Source organism: Oculina patagonica, chromosome 14 (assembly GCF_052425735.1).
Source record: "Oculina patagonica isolate OP01 chromosome 14, crgOcupat, whole genome shotgun sequence".
Classification (NCBI taxonomy): domain Eukaryota; kingdom Metazoa; phylum Cnidaria; class Anthozoa; order Scleractinia; family Oculinidae; genus Oculina; species Oculina patagonica.
Window position 1 is genome coordinate 5,384,177 of NC_135771.1, and position 18,127 is coordinate 5,402,303.

General features: G+C 40.4%; 2 protein-coding genes across 3 annotated transcripts; one reads left to right on the top strand and one right to left on the bottom strand.

Annotated features, from left to right (window-relative positions):
- Window positions 1-90: 90 nt before the first annotated feature.
- On the bottom strand, window positions 91-8,527 carry LOC144638570 (uncharacterized). 2 transcript variants are annotated; one of them, XM_078497760.1, is made up of 6 exons: window positions 8,293-8,527; window positions 6,784-7,313; window positions 5,546-6,056; window positions 4,462-5,301; window positions 4,006-4,118; window positions 91-1,159 (listed from the first exon to the last, which is right to left on the bottom strand). In XM_078497760.1, the coding sequence occupies exons 2-6, from the start codon at window positions 7,109-7,111 to the stop codon at window positions 963-965; spliced, it is 1,989 nt and encodes a 662-aa protein (XP_078353886.1). In that variant the 5' UTR covers window positions 7,112-7,313; window positions 8,293-8,527; the 3' UTR covers window positions 91-962. The 2 variants fall into 2 exon arrangements, with proteins under 2 accessions (XP_078353886.1, XP_078353887.1); XM_078497761.1 differs by lacking the exon at window positions 8,293-8,527 and adding an exon at window positions 8,202-8,280.
- Window positions 8,528-9,137: 610 nt separating this feature from the next.
- On the top strand, window positions 9,138-15,622 carry LOC144638704 (uncharacterized). Its single transcript, XM_078497923.1, has 6 exons — window positions 9,138-9,230; window positions 11,073-11,182; window positions 11,893-11,949; window positions 12,410-12,958; window positions 13,713-13,880; window positions 15,457-15,622. The coding sequence occupies exons 2-6, from the start codon at window positions 11,131-11,133 to the stop codon at window positions 15,576-15,578; spliced, it is 948 nt and encodes a 315-aa protein (XP_078354049.1). The 5' UTR covers window positions 9,138-9,230; window positions 11,073-11,130; the 3' UTR covers window positions 15,579-15,622.
- The last annotated feature ends 2,505 nt before the right edge of the window (window positions 15,623-18,127 follow it).

Below are 18,127 nucleotides of genomic sequence, written 5' to 3' on the forward strand. Positions count from 1 at the left end.
CTCATAGTGCCTCTCTCCAAACCGGGATAAGCTCCGGCAGTGTGGGCCGCTTGGCTCGTGGCTTCTCCCTTTAAAGACGTTCAAACTGAGTGTGCTTCCCAAAAGAAACTAGGGTTAAATAAAAACAACAACAAGAACAATAGTCGCTGCCGTACTGAGGTCACACTTTATATTTCGTTGGAGACAGTCTTTTCGTAAATAAAGTCTCTTTTAATTGTAGTACCTGTATTAAGTGCTGCTCTACCCAATATCAGGAAGCTTTCCATTTGTCAGATTTACTGGCCGCCCAGACCACTATATTCGAGAGAAGAATTAAGCCCAGGCCAAACGAGGATGATAGTTGATGAGAGTTTAAACTCTCACTCTCGTTTGACATGGAACTCTCATGCACTCTCATCGACTCTCGTGCGCTCTCATGCGCTCTCATCGACTTTGAACGTGTTCAAATTTTTCATGAGAGTAGATGAGAGTTTTCTCTCGTTTGGCCCGAGTTGAAAATAGTCGATGAGAGTTGACGTAAACTCTCATGAGAGTCAACTCTCATAAACTATTATCCTCGTTTGGCCCGGTCTTTACTTGTCCTGGCAAATCAGCCAATACATAATAATATACATTGGTAACCGTATGGCGGACTTGTAGGGAAAATCGTTTAGAAAAGGCCCACTTAACATTCAAATTCACCTGACCAACCGGCCAGTTCTGACAAATGGAAAGCGCCCTAAAATAGAAAACAAAATTAACAAGGACAAACGCGTTCTGTAGAGTTCTATTTATCTCTTTCCTTGCAGTACATTAGTTTTATCAACCACAACCCCTTGAATTCAACTCTCTAGAACTTTCTATTACAAAAATGCTTGGGCGATTTGTTAGAGCTCGAGAATACAAGTAAATTACAATAAACATTTGAGCCGACTTTTTATGCATGTTGAACAGACAAAACGGGCTTTTACATATCTTCTCTCTTATCCTTGGACTATGTCGACGTCAGTCACGTATCCTGTGACACGTATCTCCACCACAACTTCATCGTCACTTGTTTTCAACTTGATGACGTCATTCCCGTTGGTTTCGTGCGTAACTGGGTCGCCTCTGGACTGTCGAATTTTAATTAACGGGGGATTGCCACTGGTGTCCATGATCTCGAAGCGGGTTGGGTTACCTGCGTTAAGTACAATAAGCGGACGTGATTAATTTCTTAGAAGATAAAAAGCGTACTCTGGTAAAATATTTTAAAAATTATAAGCTTTCGACAGCCAGACTGCTGTCTTCGACGGATAAAAATGAAGTGATAAAATGGACCTAAAAATTTGAATATCCAAATTCAAATTTTTAAGTCCATTTTATCACTTCATTTTAACTCGGAAAATTCCGAGTTTAGTTATGGGGCCGATTTCACTCCTTCCATCCTTCACTCGATTCCTGTCCACAATTTAATTCAATTAATTAATTAATATCAAATTGAATTAATCAATTAACTTTGTGAAGCGAGTAGGGGGCTGGGTAAAATGCGAGCCATATCTGTGTTACTTTATATGAAGTACACAAATGCTATAAGTTTGTTTCTGAAACCCCAAAGTTCTCCTCGTGGTATGCATTCTTTCAGGCGTAGACTCAAGCACACGGAATTTTGTGCTGAACGCATGCGCATATATGAAGTACACAAAGGCTATATATTTTCACCAAATCTTACTGAGAACTGGTTAAAACTAAAAAAAATTGGGGTTTCAATTTATCGCCGAGTATTTCCGAAAAAAATTCGATGGTACTAGAAAAGAGTTAAATTTGAATGAAATATTCATCTATAAGCCGAGGCCGAGCGATCATCAACAAACGAAAATTATTAGCAAGCGTTTGTAATTTATTCTTGCTCATTACCTTTCATTTTAGTGGCGGCTCTTTAGAAACCATTTGGTTTAATGAAGCAACGTTAGGAATGAAGTTTTTATTCGCCTTTTCTTTGATATTTAGGCTGGAACTCGTCGTCCATCGGCTCGCTCTGGAATATTATTTATTTTGTCGGCGTACTGTGATCGTCTTTTGAACAGACGAGGGCATTCGAAATCCCGCATGTCTTAAACAATTTCCTTGCAATCTCTTCTACAATAATTATTTCTGCCTGAGACTGTTCTTGAGACTGTTCCTTTCCTTTTGTTCCTTTCCTTAAAGTTTAGTTAAATTGCAGAATCACTGCTAACGTGACTTTTCAAGGGAAGAAGGGTCAGGATTCGATCTTTTTGGCTTGTTGTGGCGACAACAGAAACTGACCAATCAGAAGCTGCTATTCCCACGCGCTTGGTAAACATTGTAACACGATCTGACAGAAATCAGCTTGTATGTGATGTAATATTCTTGTTTGAAACCGAAAACTTAAAATACCACGACTTCTCTGCTAAAAGAAACCACTCCAGTAAAGTTTGATTGGATTCAGAGTACTAGACAAATACTGGTAACAGCACATGTCTCGTTTTGATGACATTTAAAGTTCACCCGCTTGATCTGCTTGATCTTTTCGCTAACAACTTGGCGAATTGCGATGATTTGAAGATTTACTGAATCATCCCGTATTCTCTGGCGATTTTGCAGTTGTTCTGAACTGTCTCTACCTCGGCAACAACTTTCAATTTGAAGATTTAGTTGTTTGAAAACCAGTTGCTTTTGGCATGATGATCGATAACCGCTTAATTCTTCAGAAGAATGCGTGATTGTTTGAGATAGGATTCTGAACTCAGGTGAATGTTTTGTCACGCTTGTGTACGGTTCTATTAATAATTTTATTCTTTATCAGTGTTTTGTTGTTTTTCAATTACATAGTTGTGATTTAACGAATATGTTGACTGGCTCGCTGCACGTGGATTGTTTTAAAGTTTGAAGGAAAAATTGGGTCGGCTTATAGCCGAGTGATTTGGGTTTATTTTTTGTCAGAGTCTAACTGGTTCCAAAAACTAAAAGTCTAGGGTCTCGGCTTTATATAGCCGAATAAATACGGTACATGCATGCTTAACTACCAGCCGAAATATTGTACTAATGTCAGTTTTCTTGAAATAGACCAAAACTTAATTTTTCTAATGATATTATTATTTTGCCTAACCTTCAAAAAACAAAAAGGAAATATAAAAGAAAGAAAACAATTTGCAACTCTATCACTTGCCCTTTCGGCCTGCTCTCGATGAGCAGCTAGATGACAATGAAACTAAGCTAGTGAAGTAAACTGAACAGTGGAAAGTTTAACATCATTTGTTTTAGCAAATCTCTATTTGTCAGTTTGTTGTTTTCGATTCGTGTTTCATAATAAATTTTCCGAGTTTAGTGGCTCCTAGCCACTTTGAATAGTTATTATCTGTCGAAGACAGCGGTCTGGCTGTCGAAAGCTAATAATTTTTAGAATATTTTACCAGAGAACGCTTTTTATCTTCTTATAATGAATCCTGGTATCGGATCTTCAATATTTTTATGATTAATTTCTGTTGAGATCACAAAATACTCATCACTAATTTTTTTGATCCCCTCAAAAAGAGTAGTAAGAGTAGTAATGGTGTGGTGGTGTGGTGAGTAGTAGTAGTAGTATGTGGCATGGTGTGGTGGTGGTGGTAGTGGTGGTGGTGGTGGGAGTAGTAGTAGTAGTAGTAGTAGTAGTAGTAGTAGTAGTAGTAGTAGTAGTAGTAGTAGTAGTAGTAGTAGTAGTAGTAGTAGTAGTAGTAGTAGTAGTAGTAATAGCTATAGGAGGAGGAGGAGGAGGAGGAGGAGGAGGAGAAGGAGGAGGAGGAGGAAGAGGAGGAGGAAGAAGAGGAGGAGGAGGAGGAGAGGTCTATTGGTGGAGGTAGGTGGTATACTGTACTGTAGTGCTATGGTGGTAGAGGTGGGGTTAGGGTCGTGGTGGTAGAAGAAGTACTCATCCTTAGTAGTATAGTAGTTGACTATTTTGAAGGCTATTTCCCTGAACACGTTCGTTCAATTTGTACCTATCATTGAGATTCTAATTAGCTACGTTTTTAGTTGGCTGCTTACCTTGTGTCCTGTCTGCCAAAATATCTGCCATGTCAAAAACGTATTCGTTTGCCCCCGTGTTCTGTATGACAGTAAATGGTCCCTTGCCCCCAATGACAACTGTATCATGAAGTCTGTAATTCAAACAAAGAACAAAAAACAGTCAGCATTAGAAAGACAAAAGGCTGCATTTTCGAATTCACGTGATGAACTCAAACGCAATCATGGCAATGTTTAATGCAGGGTTGCAGCCCTGGCTGTTGCCGTAGGTTGTGTTCTCCTGGGAACGACTGTACTTTCATAGTGTCCCAATACATCCATGGGTTTTGTTGCTTTGGGCCAACCTGGCCTGGAATCTTTCCCTTTATGCAACCGCCACCGGAGTTTTGGCAGTCCGAAACTAGCTCATGTGACACCTTTCTTACTGATTCTGTCATCAAGGCTACATACATTATCACCCAATACGTACGCTCTTACCTGGAGCCCTTAAAGATGGTCACTTGTTTGACACTTCCCACGCATCTTTTTGACTTGAAATCTCCCGCACGGAAGCACACTTTTCCAGCGCCACCCGTGTTGTCGAACACGACTCCGGACATGAGCTTCCCACGTTTCGCTCCTATACCGAGTGCAGCGCCCATGGACAGCATGTTACCATCTGCTCCCAAATCTGCTACCAGGTAGTTTTCCTTATTACTTTCTACCTTGCCAATCATTCCGTTGATGGACAACACATCCTTCCCTGCACCAGTGTTGATTGTCACTCTTCCATTTTGCGGATTCAACAAAGACAATTCATCAATACTGATTCTATCACTCTCCGGTTCACATTTGATGTCTTCTGTTGCATCTAGCTGGCTTGGTTCTCTTTCCCGTTTTACAGTTTGGTCTTCGGCGGGCCATTGGTTGACATCCACATCGTTGTACTGGGGTACTGCCCGAGTATCAATCTCTACATTTCGCTGGTAGTTTCCAACCAATCGTCCACGATCGCTGCGGTATTTCCTCCCAAGGAATTCAAGATATTGACGAAATGACACGGTGTTGACGTTGATAGTATTACCACAGAACTTGGATTCAGTAGGAACGCCAAAAAAGTCGTAAGGCAGGTCCAACTTAAACTCATGCTTAGTATACTGGGATTTTCGTTCTCGTCCGAGGACCAAATAACGCTTTTCTTGATAATTAGCTGTCTTGGGATCGCATGGGGTGGTGCCTGGAGTAGAGCAGGATGGTTGCCAAAATTTGATGGGCGTGTTTGGTTGGATCATTCTTTCAACAAGCACGCCAGAGTTGACCTGGTACATCCAGCCAAAACTGAAAAAGAAAATAAATAGCGAAGCAAATATCCTTACGTGGTTCTTCTAAGGATTGCAAGGGCATAAACTTGCGCCTTTTGTGTATTTAACATAGGATTGTACATAAAAGTAATCAATTTATCAATCAATCTATTGTCTGTTTTCGGGGAACAACGATTATATATGTAACTCTACCGCCTAAATAACCTTCCCAATATTTCATTCTAAATGCAGGCCAACAAAAGACTCAGCTGAAGACTCACCTACGAGCCCCAGACTCGGTGAATCTCCCGAGCTGGTGTTGGTAGCCTTTAAGGTCATTGCGTGAGATTTCCGTCAACTTGTTCGCCGTTTCCAGGGCCAAATTTGTCGGCCAAAACAGTTGGACAATTAGCGGGGCTATGAAGAATGCGACGCCAGCCAACGCGCTTATAGTGGACAATACCTGAAGCCCAGTAACCAACGCGGCAGTGTACAAACTCAAGGCCACAACACTGCCAACGATTCCAAGCACACTGTTCACCATCCCCATGGTGTTCTTATTTTTGATTGCATCATACAGTCCCATTCCACTGACAACGATCCCAAGAATGTCCGAGACTGGTCCGACTCTTAATTTTGGCGGGAATTTTAACCTCTTCACAAAGAATTTCGCCTTGCCATAGACATGCCAAGCTCTGACTTTCTTGGGAGAGGGCCTACTCGTCTCGGCTATTTGTTGGAGTCGTTCAAAATCAGCTTTCCAAGCGTCGAAAATGTTTTGCCTGGCAGTGTCTATCAAAGAAAAAGTGATTGATATGGTTTTTATGCAGAACTAGTTTTCCAAAATAAGTGTACGTGGGAAAATGTTTTAGGTAAGGCTTAATTAAGAGATCCCTCTGATCTAAAATGAAGAAGAAAAGCTTAATTAGCTTACTTCATCTTTCTCTTCAGCAATTTCGAATTGAATTGGAGATCAATAAGTGAATATTTCCTATAGTAAGTCCGCGGTACAAACTTTCCCTGCATTGTACTTTATTTAAATAGAACCAACTGATGTTTTTATACAACGACTTTTGATTTTCTCATTACAATACAATTTAGACGAAAGGCCAACATTGTCTTAATGATGGATGCTCCAGACACTTGAACTTGTGTCAGTAGGGTTAATAGTAAAGGTTAAAAGTATTAGTTCGGTGTGATAGTCATAAGAAAGCCGCCTTATCTATACACAAGCAGATACGCATCCTGTTCTTATGTCTTATAATAACAAAACACATGCAAGATCCAAAAAGGAGGAATTTATTGATATTAAAAAAGGTGATGTTATACAAGAGACAACTATGATGCTAACAATACTAGGACTAAGAGAGAAAGTCGCGCAAAAAGGTGATTACCAGCAAACTCTTCTTTCGTTTCCACGTTCCGTGTTCCCATTGCAAAGCATTTATGCAAGTTGCACAGTTGTTGGTTAAACCAATTGTAAAGCAGCTTTGGCTGTCTGTATCTTATACATATTTACCTTGTTCTGCAACGCTGGCTTTGATCTCTTCTTGTACTCTTTGTTTGTCTTCATTCGTCTTTTGACTGGACTGCTGGAACTGCGTCAGCTTTTGTTTTATGCCTTGCGAGACCGTGTCCAGATTTGTCTGTACTGACTCAATGGTGTTTTTAAAAAACGACCTGTCTGACTGCATCAGTTTCATAAGACCACCGGCTGCCTGATACTCAAGTGGCAAATCAGCAAGAATGGACTGCATAGCTAGAGAAGCGAGCTGATCACTCGCCTCTAAGCCTTTACCCAGTTTAGCCAAGGCCATGGAGTCAAGCATGGAGACTTGTTCGAACATGGCCTTTCCGTGTGAACTGAAGTAACTTTGGGGACTCTTCCCCTCCAGTGCTGTAGGCTTGGATCAGGGATGTTATCACTTCATTGTCTGTAGCCTCAGTTGTGGTAACTAGAGCCAAACTTGCGACCACAAGATTGAACGCAATAGAGTTAAACATCGCTTAATCCTCGAACTGCTCTGTCAAACTTCAAATCGCTTGATCCTGGAAAGCAGAGTAACAATGAGAAACACCGCTTAAACTAACGGTTGTATTCAGGAATATATTGCCCTGTGTATCTCACGGCTTCCATCCGCCTTATAATTAACTCAATTGGCAAATAGGAAAAGCATGTTTCTAATCAGTGTAGCTGTATGTGCTACAACAGATAGGTGATGTAATTAAGAAGGAAAGCCGCAGCCGCTTTTAAAGTGGGGGAAGTAATACACTAGTGTCCTGGTCCCTGTGCCGATGGACGGCTCCTATGGAAACCGACTCCAAAGCAAGCCCCCCCCTCCCCCCCCCCCTCCCCCCCCCCCCAACTGACCTGTCCCACTTGGAAAATCAGGTGACGGAAAAAGGAAAAGAAATGAGGTGCGGGGAGGGGAAAGGGTACAAGTCAGAAACAATAACGGAAGGCCGGAGCGCAAGGTGGAAAACAGCAAAAAATTTTCCGGGTGAAAAACATTACTCATCAAGAGAAATCTTGAGATGTTGGTTAACATTGTGGCTGTAAATGTTGTCGGTAACTGGGTTAATGTGGAGTGGATACTGTGACCCATGAGATGCCGGTGAAAATGACAGTTGGGGAGGGATTTTTCAGTTGTCAGATAAAATTTCGAGTCATTGGTCAGTTGTCAGTTAAAATTCTGGTACGTTCACGGTTATCAGTGAACCCCACTCAGACCCTCTTAATAGTTGTCATATTTTCAATACAGCTTTTAAGCGGGGTACATTGCCATTGCTTCACGTTATTGTGCCCGTTAGGCTTGCATGTAGCCAAATAAATGCTAACAAAAAAAATAACCTTATTAAACCGTTTGCTTTTATAATTAAGTCTACATCATTCACACCAATATCTTTGTAGAATTAAAACTCTGCTTCAACACATACCTTATAGCCCAAGCACACTGCTCTGTAGGAAAGGATATACTAACTGCCGTTGGCCGAAACAAGCCACAACAAATAGATCACCATTTCTTACCTTCTCTACGCTTCATTTCACAAGCTAATTAATCTGGGACCAGAAGCTACCATGCATGCGAGACATGTCTCAATTATTCACCGCGTTAACTGTAAAGGAACAAAACAGAAGCTCTTTAAGACTGTTAAAGTGTAAAAAAAACACTCGTTCGTAGGTGTTAAATTGTCTACATGAAACAACAACCTTATCTTGTTTGTCACACAAACGTGCCGAAGATCTTTTTGTTTCAGTTTATTCACCTTCAGGTAAATAACAGGCGCGAGGCGGGTTATTTCTCAAATTCGCCAAAAATCAAAAAAGCAACTAGCAAAATATGTTAAACCTATGAGGAATTATAAGAAATATGTTAGTCAATCAGTCACACAAGATAGAAGGAAAAAACTTCCGAGTTCTCCCACGCGGGGCCGAACTTATGACCTTTCCGTACATCGGTTGAACGCTCTTTCAATGAACTACAAAAGACTGTGGAAACAAGGCCATTTTCCTCGAGCGTTCGACCGGTGTACGGAAGGTCATGGGTTCGACTCCTACTGGGAGACCTCAAATATTATTTTTCCGAGTAGCTTGTTTCAGTGGCTGGTTAGACTGATTAAAATCTCTTTCGCAGCCTTTGTCTATTTTGACGGTATATAAGTTTGCCCGGGCTTTGTAAATTGCAGCAGAAAAAGCCATGCACCAGTATATGTTAGTTACGTTCCGACTGAGATTATTGAAAAAGGTAAAGCGGCACATTAATTTTTAACGGTAAAAACACGGTTTATTGTTTCGACGATCGTTCCAAGACTAATTAAATTTTTTAGATGTATCCTCATAGCTCAGATAAACAAACCTTTTGTCTTTCCATTGACTGATCAACAATTGAAGCCTGAAGCGAAGCAACAATATTTTAATCCAAAACCTTTCTCGGGCAATCAGCTTCTCTATAGCTAAATACAGAGGTAAGTGGCAACAATGCTATTGGTTATTGGTTTTTGTTTATATAATCTCAGTTTGATACAAATTAATATACCTTTATGTGCTATAGCTAGCTTATCTTTAACAAAAATCTATCCACAAAATCCATGAACTTTTCGAGTTCGTCCTGCTAAAAGTCCGTTTTAATCCGAGCGGTAAGCGACCCTTAAAACTAAGACAACTATACTTCCTTCTATTGTATACCGTATTTACTCGAATAAGCACCGCCCCCGAATAAGCGCCGCATCTGAGGCAAAAAAGTTAATAAGCGCCGCCCCTCGAATAAGCGCCGCAGTCCCGATGCGGCGCTTTTTCGAGGAATTACAAAGCAACTTTAAAACAAACTTGGAGATTTCTTTCCATCAAAAGCGATGTTTTGCAGTTCAAAATGATTGCTTTACCGCTCGCCTTTTAGTCTTTCTATCAAACATTCTTGCAATACGTAATTCTGTAAATGTTGTGAAGGCCGCGAACTTTGCCAGGACAGCTAGCTAGCGCCACTTCTCTCTTCAGCAAGATACGAAGACTGACAAACAGTCAAATGACACTAATTTTAATTTCTGTAAAAGATAAGACTTTTTGTGGCGTTTGAATTTTAAATAAGCGCCGCCCTCAAATAAGCGCTGCCCTCGAATGAGCGCCGCACTTCGGGTGCGAAAAATTTAATAAACGCCGCGGCGCTTATTAGAGTAAATACGGTACGCCAAAGGTAACTCGACAGGTAACAGCTTCCTATGATTTCCCGCTTTCATGTATAGCACAATGGGAAGGTTCTGAATAGAGAGGCATTCATGAATGCTATTTATTTGTCAGTTAAAATTTTGTCATCTATTACAATGGATGTTGAGTTTTAAAACTTTCAAACCCCATGAAAATATTCTAAAGCGATACTGAGCTTTAGAGCTTTGAAGTAAAAGCGAATAACAGTGATGGTAGATTCTAGTCACATCTATAGAAACGCGCGCAAAACACCGTTTCTTATTTAAGCTGTTCTAAAACAAATCTTCCCTTGATATCTTTTGTATCAGTTGGTAAGTGGGAAACATTTTTAATTGTAACATGTATTGAAGTTGCTAACAACCATGCAGTTTTGTGGTACATAATAAAGATGGTAAATTTTAAGCTCGGTAATAAATAATAAAGATAAGATGTTCTACATGACACGAGCATGGGACAAAGAAAAAATTCTGAGTCCCTGACGGGAATCGAACCCATGGCCTCCCAGATGCCGGTTGGGCGCTCTAAGCAAACGAGCTACAGAGCTGTTGTTTTAAATTTGTTGCTTTGTTTGGACGTCGTTATGTTTGTAGATTTCTGCCTGATTCTGAACTCCTCGACTCTAATCTTTGGAAAACTGCAATTTTTAAATTGCAGTTCCCGTTGTCACTTTTAAAGCTCTTGTTTCAGCCCGTGTTTTTAAAGCAATGCAGTTTCTGATTCGGGTTGGGACTGAAACAGCGTAGGAAAAATCACATGTTTTAGCATGAAATAGGAAAAAAGATCGAGAAAGCGCGCAGATCGATCAAATACATGATTTTGTACTATTGTGCTCATGTATTCTACAACTAAGTGATTTAGGGAAGAGAGGAAGAGACCACGGCCCACCCTTTAGTTTAAATGCCCGAAGAATGCAGGAAGTTGCATCTCATGATCAGAGAACCTTATTTTTTTTTTAATTTTACCAAGAAGAGGTGAAGTGGGTGTTGCATTTATGACTGATGACGCAAAGGTTCTCTCTCGTCGCAAACTCAGCCCTTCCATCCCTTTCCTGGATTTATCCCAGCTCTAAAAACAGCCTGAAATTTATTTTATCTCTACATGTACAGGTTCAAATACTTGTCGCTTGTCAAAAAGTCTGTCACTGAGTGCCGGTCAGCTGATATTATGGACTCTCTTTCTGTGTTATCTTTCCTGCTCTTGGCAGTCACGTGTTCAGGTAATGGAATAAAAGCTTTGATTATTTATCAAAACCACAACAAATCTCTGAAACTTACGGCCGTTTTTATTTATTCGTTATGTGTGAAACTTCGTAAAACAAATAATATCTCTTTCGATAAACCATACTTTGTTTTGTTACTATGCTTGCAAGAACCAAAAAAGAATTCAACAACAATAACAGCAACGACAACAAAACAGTCAAAACAAGTTCCCCCTTTTTATATATACACTTCTTCTCCCGGGTTCCTCTGCGCTCTGATCTTTCGCTTTCATGCTTTATGACTCAAGGCTATCTTTGTTTATCTGTTTTTACTCAGGATGCTTTATATATATTAGAGTTGTGGGATGCGGTGGCCTAGCGAGCTCTTATGTAGTACGCCGGACTCTTATGACTAGATCAAGCGGCTCGGGTTCAAGACCGTGGTCACTGTTTCGTGTTCTTGGACAAAACACTTGATTTTCAGTGCCTCAACCCAAGTGTATAAACGGGTGCTGTCAAACCTTCAAAGCGACCGGGGTAGTCTAAGGTAGATCCAACGCGGGGGGGGGGGGGGGGGGGGGGAGAGTCGTAACAGCACTACTTCGGGTCGGGTCCTAGGAGCTTCATGTTACAGACAGTGGAGTTAAGCGGATGAAGCTGTAAGCCACTTACTTTTTTCTTTAGTTGGTTCAGTCTTACGAATAAAATTTTCTTGCTTACATTTTTAGAAGTTAAAGGGAAACTGCTGCGGTATGGACAAGGTGTATCAAACATCAATCAACAAGGTAGGAGTCGCTAACCACGGCGTGAAAATTTGGCATGAAGTATACTACAATTATGTAAGTTCGTAAAATCCTTTATGACAACAGTGATCTACTGATAACAAAATACGTTTGAAAAGAATTGTTAGCATCACGGATACGGTAAATCATGACAATTTATGAACAAGGAAACAAGTCGAATTAACGCTTTTGAAATTATAAGCGTGAAAGTGCCCTGTTATCTTGTGCATAAATTGTCAAAATTAACCATCTTAGGAAAGGAGGGATTGTTTAACTTGCATAGGGGTCATTTCAGAGAGGGATTTTAAAAGAGATGGCGGGCTTGATAGCTTTTACGGTATTGGCCTTTTGGCTGTCTTAGTCTTGAAACTAGATAGATAAATGTGCTGAATTTTTCTCTTTTTAAAAAATGCCTCATTTGATCGTGTTGTTTTCAAAATATTTCCATACTTTCCAATTACAGAATTTCTAGATCAGATATGTCCAAAGCCGAACAGCAACGATCGAAAATACGTGCGAATCAAGACCTTCAACAACAAGTATGTATGGGCGTATGCCACGCACAAAACTGATAACAGCTATCTACGAACGCGCTGCTGTGGCGCAAAAGATGCTGTTGGGAGAAAAGACATCACAGTACCAGGTCAACACACCACATTCCTCATTCACTGCAAACGAGCCAACAACCAGAATGTCTTCCGGTTCGAAATTCTCAGTAAAAGGAACTCTCCGTCTGGCTACTACTTCTACGCAGACCCAACTTACTATAAATGGGGTTTGTACGCGTACAAGCCTCAATGGGATGATGGCTACAAATTCAACTTCATTATAGAGCGTTGGAGGGGTCCCGTGGTTGCCATTCGAATGCAAGGCAAGGCAGGCTCACGTTACCTCTCCGAGAGCAGCAACTGGTTGAAGTTTTCGGAAACTGGAGACGGCTATGTTTCTGGTTATAAAAACCTGTATCGAGGTGGATTTCCTAGCATGGCTGACACATTCACACTGGAAGCGGGTATTTATGCATAAAATTTTGTAGCCTGCAGAAGGTTTTTATATTTATCGAATTTTGGGAGAAAGCAAACTGGAAAAGCCAACATTCTTCATCATAATTCACAGAAGCGCTACGAATTGCTATATTTAGAAAAAATAACTTAATAATTACTGAGTTGGTGGACGTCAAAATCGTAGAAATCGCTTTTGTGTTTACATTTGAAGTGATATTTGAAAGAGCGAGATTGTGAAAACACAAAAGGATTTATAGGTTTTCGTGGCTGTTTCGAATTCTTCGAACTTTTTACCATACCAACTCATTGTGAAAAAGGAAAAAACGAGTTTTTGTCTGTTTCATAGAACAACGCTTTACCGTTTTGGTAAATAACTTTCATTCGCGCAATATAAAGTGTTTACAGTCAACTCTCCGTTAACGAACACCTCTATAGGACGGACACCTTCATAAGACGGACAGCTGGTGTTGGTTCCTGTTTTTTTTTCACTCATTTTACTGTAACTAAACCCCCTATAAGACGGACACCTCTCTGAAACGGACAGTTGGAGCCGGTCCCGAAGGTGTCCGTTTTAGAGAGAGTTGACTGAATTTCAAAAAAAACACATTACTGACATATATAGCAACCGTAGATGCTGAATTCGGGATTCCGAATCCTGTAATCAGAATCCGGAACCCATTATGCAAATGATATCAGTTTGGATTGCCTAATACGAGTCAAATCTTGGAACGAGTTAACTTCTTGCGCTTTTTGTATTGTTAGTGCCCAGTGGCTGTGTAGATGGCGCGGCCCAACGTGACCGCGTCTGGGCGGCAAAGAAGGATACCAGTCAAGAAGAATGTGAGAGCAAACCAGATAGGTGCTATTGGACAGATGGGTGGAAGGCGGGATACGGTAGAATGCAGCCTGGAACTTGCTACTACAGCACAGGTGGGGAAACCTCAATTACACTTACTGAAAGATTATACCGTAAAACTCTGGTTACAAGCCCTGGGCCTATACAACTTCGTAAGGGGTTTTGGGGGGGCTTATAAATGGATGGGGCTTGTATCCGGGAGGACTTATAAGCGGAATAAAAAAGCATTTGGAAACGAGCAGCGGCAGTGTCAATCGAAATACGTTTTTAAGTTAAAAAGTCAAAATTAAGCAACATTTAGCACTGTTTAGTACTGTCATCTGGCAGTGGGGGCTTATATCCGGAGGAGAATATATCCGGATGTATTTTTGTGTCTCCAGATAGATGGGCCTATAACCAGGGGGGCTTATAAGCGGAATTTTACGGTATACGAATACGATCACTGACATTTTCATTGGCTCATAACCGGGAGAGCTTGAATCCGGGTCGGCTTATAATCGGCATTAAAAAAACGTTTGAAAGTGGGCTGACAAGATACGCCTTAAACGCTTCTGATGAGCGATATATTGTACGATAGTTACTATGATTAAATGTTTCGATATGCACTCGAAAACTTCATTGTCTATTTCTATTGATTTACAATATTGTGTGTCGAGTTTGGGGGGAGAGGCTGCTATAGGAAAGAAACGGGGATGCTCGTCAGAAATTTTGGAAATAATCCCTAAAAGAGACGAATTTGGGTATGGTTCATGCTTTTTCTGACCCCTTAAAGATACCAAAAAACTAAGAGTAGAATATATATTTGTATATTTTATTGTTCGTGTGCAGCCCTAAACGAGACCACTATGGCTAAAAATAATGGCGTTTTGCCCGGAACACCCTAAGAAAGACCAGAAATCCGAAATTTACAACCCTAAGCGAGACGACGAGTATCCCCGTCCTTTTCATACGCGAGACCCCCCCCGGGGGGAGGGGGGGCTGTGTGAGGACGTTTAGGACGTTAAAATGGAAAGCCTGAATGGGGGAATGAGTGCATCATACCAATATATAAAGTGCATCAATATCAAACCAGACTGGCAAGTAAGATTTCATGCTATCTGCCAAAAGCAAGGACGAATTATGGCAAATTTAACATTCGTTTTTTCGGTGCTAAAGTTTGGAATTCCATTGATGACTCACTTAAATCTAAGAGTCGCGCTTGTTCCAAAAATCTCTTAAAAGAATTGATTATCTCCAACTACTAACTGGTACATTGCTGAACTTTATTTTTCATTTCTGTGTGTGTACATACACTTTTCTTTTTTTTGTTCTCTGTCTGTGCGTGTGTGTGTGATTGGAATTCGTGTCCCGTTTTTCCCGTTTTTTTATTGCAACATTTTCTTCCGCTTGGCCCAGCCACTTAGCTCGATTAGCCTTAGCTATTTCTAAGTGGCTGTGCTCTTTTTTATTGTTAATGTTTTCTCTTGCATGTATTTACTTATTGTAAAACTCTTCTGGGCACAATAAAAAAAAAGATTGTTGTTGAAAGAAAGATATACCAAGGGGCTATAGGAATTGGAGCGTATGGCAGACGTTTTACGGTATTTATTTGGAGGGAATGATTGGTATCTGCCGATTTGTTACTGAGTGGTGATTATTGATTCTTTTCAGACTCGATGTGTCACTGGCCCAGTGGAGCGCAAGTTAAAATAATGAGAATGCCAGCAGCAAAATGCGAAGCTGAAAACCACTGCTTCGATTACAAGACAAATCGCTGTTATAAAGTACTCTGATAAGAAATCATGCGGCGGGCCACATAAAAATAAAGTTTATGCATTCTTTCACGTGTGGTGAAGTATTTGGTTTCACTGATTTCTTTTTCAGCATAAAAAGAAAACAATGCCGACCAAACGGTTTGGAAAATATTGATCATCTTTTTTTTTACTTTTGTGTCACAATCTATTTCAATCAAACAACATAAACTACCTTCACTTAGTACTGAAATTCCGGGGGAAGAGGGGGGCGGGGAGAAAGAGGGGACCCATATATAAGTACCACTGGTAATTGAAAAAAAGCCACTTTGCAGCGTTTGAGTTCATTTACATTCATAAAAGCTAGGTTTATCACTTAAATGTGCCAGCTCCCCCCCCCCCCCCCCCCCCTCCTTCCCCAAGTTTACCCTTAAGTATTTTGGAAGGCAGTTTGGGAGCAGAAATTGAAAAGCAGAGACCGATACAACGTAGAATGAGAGAATTAGTTTTGTACTATATTTCGGCTGGCCAAACCAGCCTTCTTCAGGTACAGTGGAGTTTACATTGGCTATGTTTAAATTTATATGGTGATAATGGTATCTTACGAAATACCGGAAATACGTAAAACTAAATACAGGAAATATGTAAATAGTGTAAAATAAAAAGTTTAAAATATGCTAAGCTTAAAAATGACAATAAAATAGTAAAAGTAGAAAAACTAATAGGTTTCTTCGCGTATGTTAAGGCAATCGGGAACAAGTGTTCTGCCTTTTAAAATTAAAAAGGCTTCCCTGGCCTTACGGATTGAGTCTCGGTTGGAGAAGACTTTTTTGATGGGGATTAATTGTTAGTTTGGGAGCAAATTTCTCTATTTTTAAATTCACTCGGGTTAATGTGGACAGGGCCTTAAAATAACTTTACTTGTGAAAACGCTGTTTCATGCGCAGTATGAAAATTGTACGCTCCGAGTAATTGGCTCCCGTATTCACTGGATAGTTATTTATCAGGCTCCAAAGGGTGGATAACGCTATCCACCGGATAAATCGCTATCCAGTGGATTGATGTAAACAAAACATACTGCGCTATCCACCGGATAATGATTTATCCGGTGGATAGCGTTATCCACCTTTTGAACAACTGTCTATCAACTTTATTGGTCACAAAATTTACAATAATAAGAAGACAAGGACCAAAAAGGAATTGCGCGAACGGGAAAATAATGTTACCAATGCGAGGCGCAACCCTAAAAACTAGTAAGTATGGTGATAAAAATCTTAAATTTAAAAAAATACAATAAATCTAATTAATAAATTATAGTTTAAATTATAGTTAAAAAAACGAATTAATTTCTTTTAGCTATAGTTAGGGCCTGTTAACATGATTCCGGAATGACTTTCATTCCGGAACGAGTTCATTCCATCCCCATACATTCCTCTGTATCTGTTTACATGATACGGAGACGAAAGTCAAGTCATTCCGGAATGAGTTCATTCCGGTTTTCATTCCGGAATGAAATTTTCGTTCCGGAATGACATCTCATTCTGGTATCATGTAAACACAGAACGAATTTCGTTCCGAGATGAAACCGCATCTCATGAAACCGCAAACGGAGGCCACAGTTTGAACTCAGAGCGAAAAAGGGTAAGAGTATTTCCTGTTTAACCCAAAGAAGCAGCCCTACGGTCAAATTTCTCGTTAAAATTGCAGAAATGGTCATAAATGGGGACAATAACATGTTTGAGCGAAACACGCGCCATCTTTGTTTTTGATCTCGCGCGAAAATCACTCACGTGAAAACGCCTAGGTTGAGCCGGTCGACTCTTTCATGTGAATGCAGTACGAAATTCATTCCGGAATGAGTTTCGTTCCGGAATGAAAGTCATTCCGGAATCATGTAAACAGGCCCTTAGAAAACAAGATACAGAAAATGTTAGTCACAAAAATTAAGAGCGGTGGTAAGGGCAGTTACGGAAGAGGAACCAGGTGCAGGGCATGTCAATATCATAGGCCGAGTGTCCAGTAAAGTAAAATAAGTGGCGCGCAGAAAATATTTGAATAAACTTAGACTAGAAAATTTGTCGTGAGGGGCAACTGGAGCCAGAAGTAAAGCAATATCCATTCTTCGAACAAATTCAAGACACGGGCCTCAGTCCTTCCTGGGCTGTGTACATCACCCGCACATGGAGCCTATGTCAACATCAGGCGCGTATCCTGTGACTCGTATCTCCACCACAACCTCGCCGTCACTGGCTTTCAACTTGATGACGTCATTCTCCTTATTTTCAATTGTAACCCGCTTGTCACGTGACTGACAAATTTTGATGTACGGCAGATTACCACTGGTGTCCATGATTTCAAAACGGATTGGTTGACCTGTGGTGATACGGATATCATTATTTATTACTTAACAAATGCGCGCACTGTCCAAATATGGTCAAAATGTGATTGTTATCTGTCATCCGTACATGACAGATATCCTGCGATATACGTAGGTTGTCAAGATTCGTCCGAAATCCTAGAAATGCTGCACAACCATAGTTTTTTTCTAGCTACAAAATGTATTTTGTTGACAATTTGTTGAATATATAATA

Excerpts from the sequence above, each read along its gene's own strand:
- LOC144638570 (XM_078497760.1), bottom strand. The coding sequence starts at position 7,111 with ATGTTCGAACAAGTCTCCATGCTTGACTCCATGGCCTTGGCTAAACTG. Across the intron at positions 5,302-5,545 it reads ACCGAGTCTGGGGCTCGTAG|TTTTGGCTGGATGTACCAGG; the intron begins GTGAGTCTTCAG and ends TTTCTTTTTCAG. Across the intron at positions 1,160-4,005 it reads TTTGGCAGACAGGACACAAG|GTAACCCAACCCGCTTCGAG; the intron begins GTAAGCAGCCAA and ends TACTTAACGCAG.
- LOC144638704 (XM_078497923.1), top strand. The coding sequence starts at position 11,131 with ATGGACTCTCTTTCTGTGTTATCTTTCCTGCTCTTGGCAGTCACGTGT. Across the intron at positions 11,950-12,409 it reads ATCAAACATCAATCAACAAG|AATTTCTAGATCAGATATGT; the intron begins GTAGGAGTCGCT and ends TTCCAATTACAG. Across the intron at positions 12,959-13,712 it reads CACATTCACACTGGAAGCGG|TGCCCAGTGGCTGTGTAGAT; the intron begins GTATTTATGCAT and ends TTGTATTGTTAG.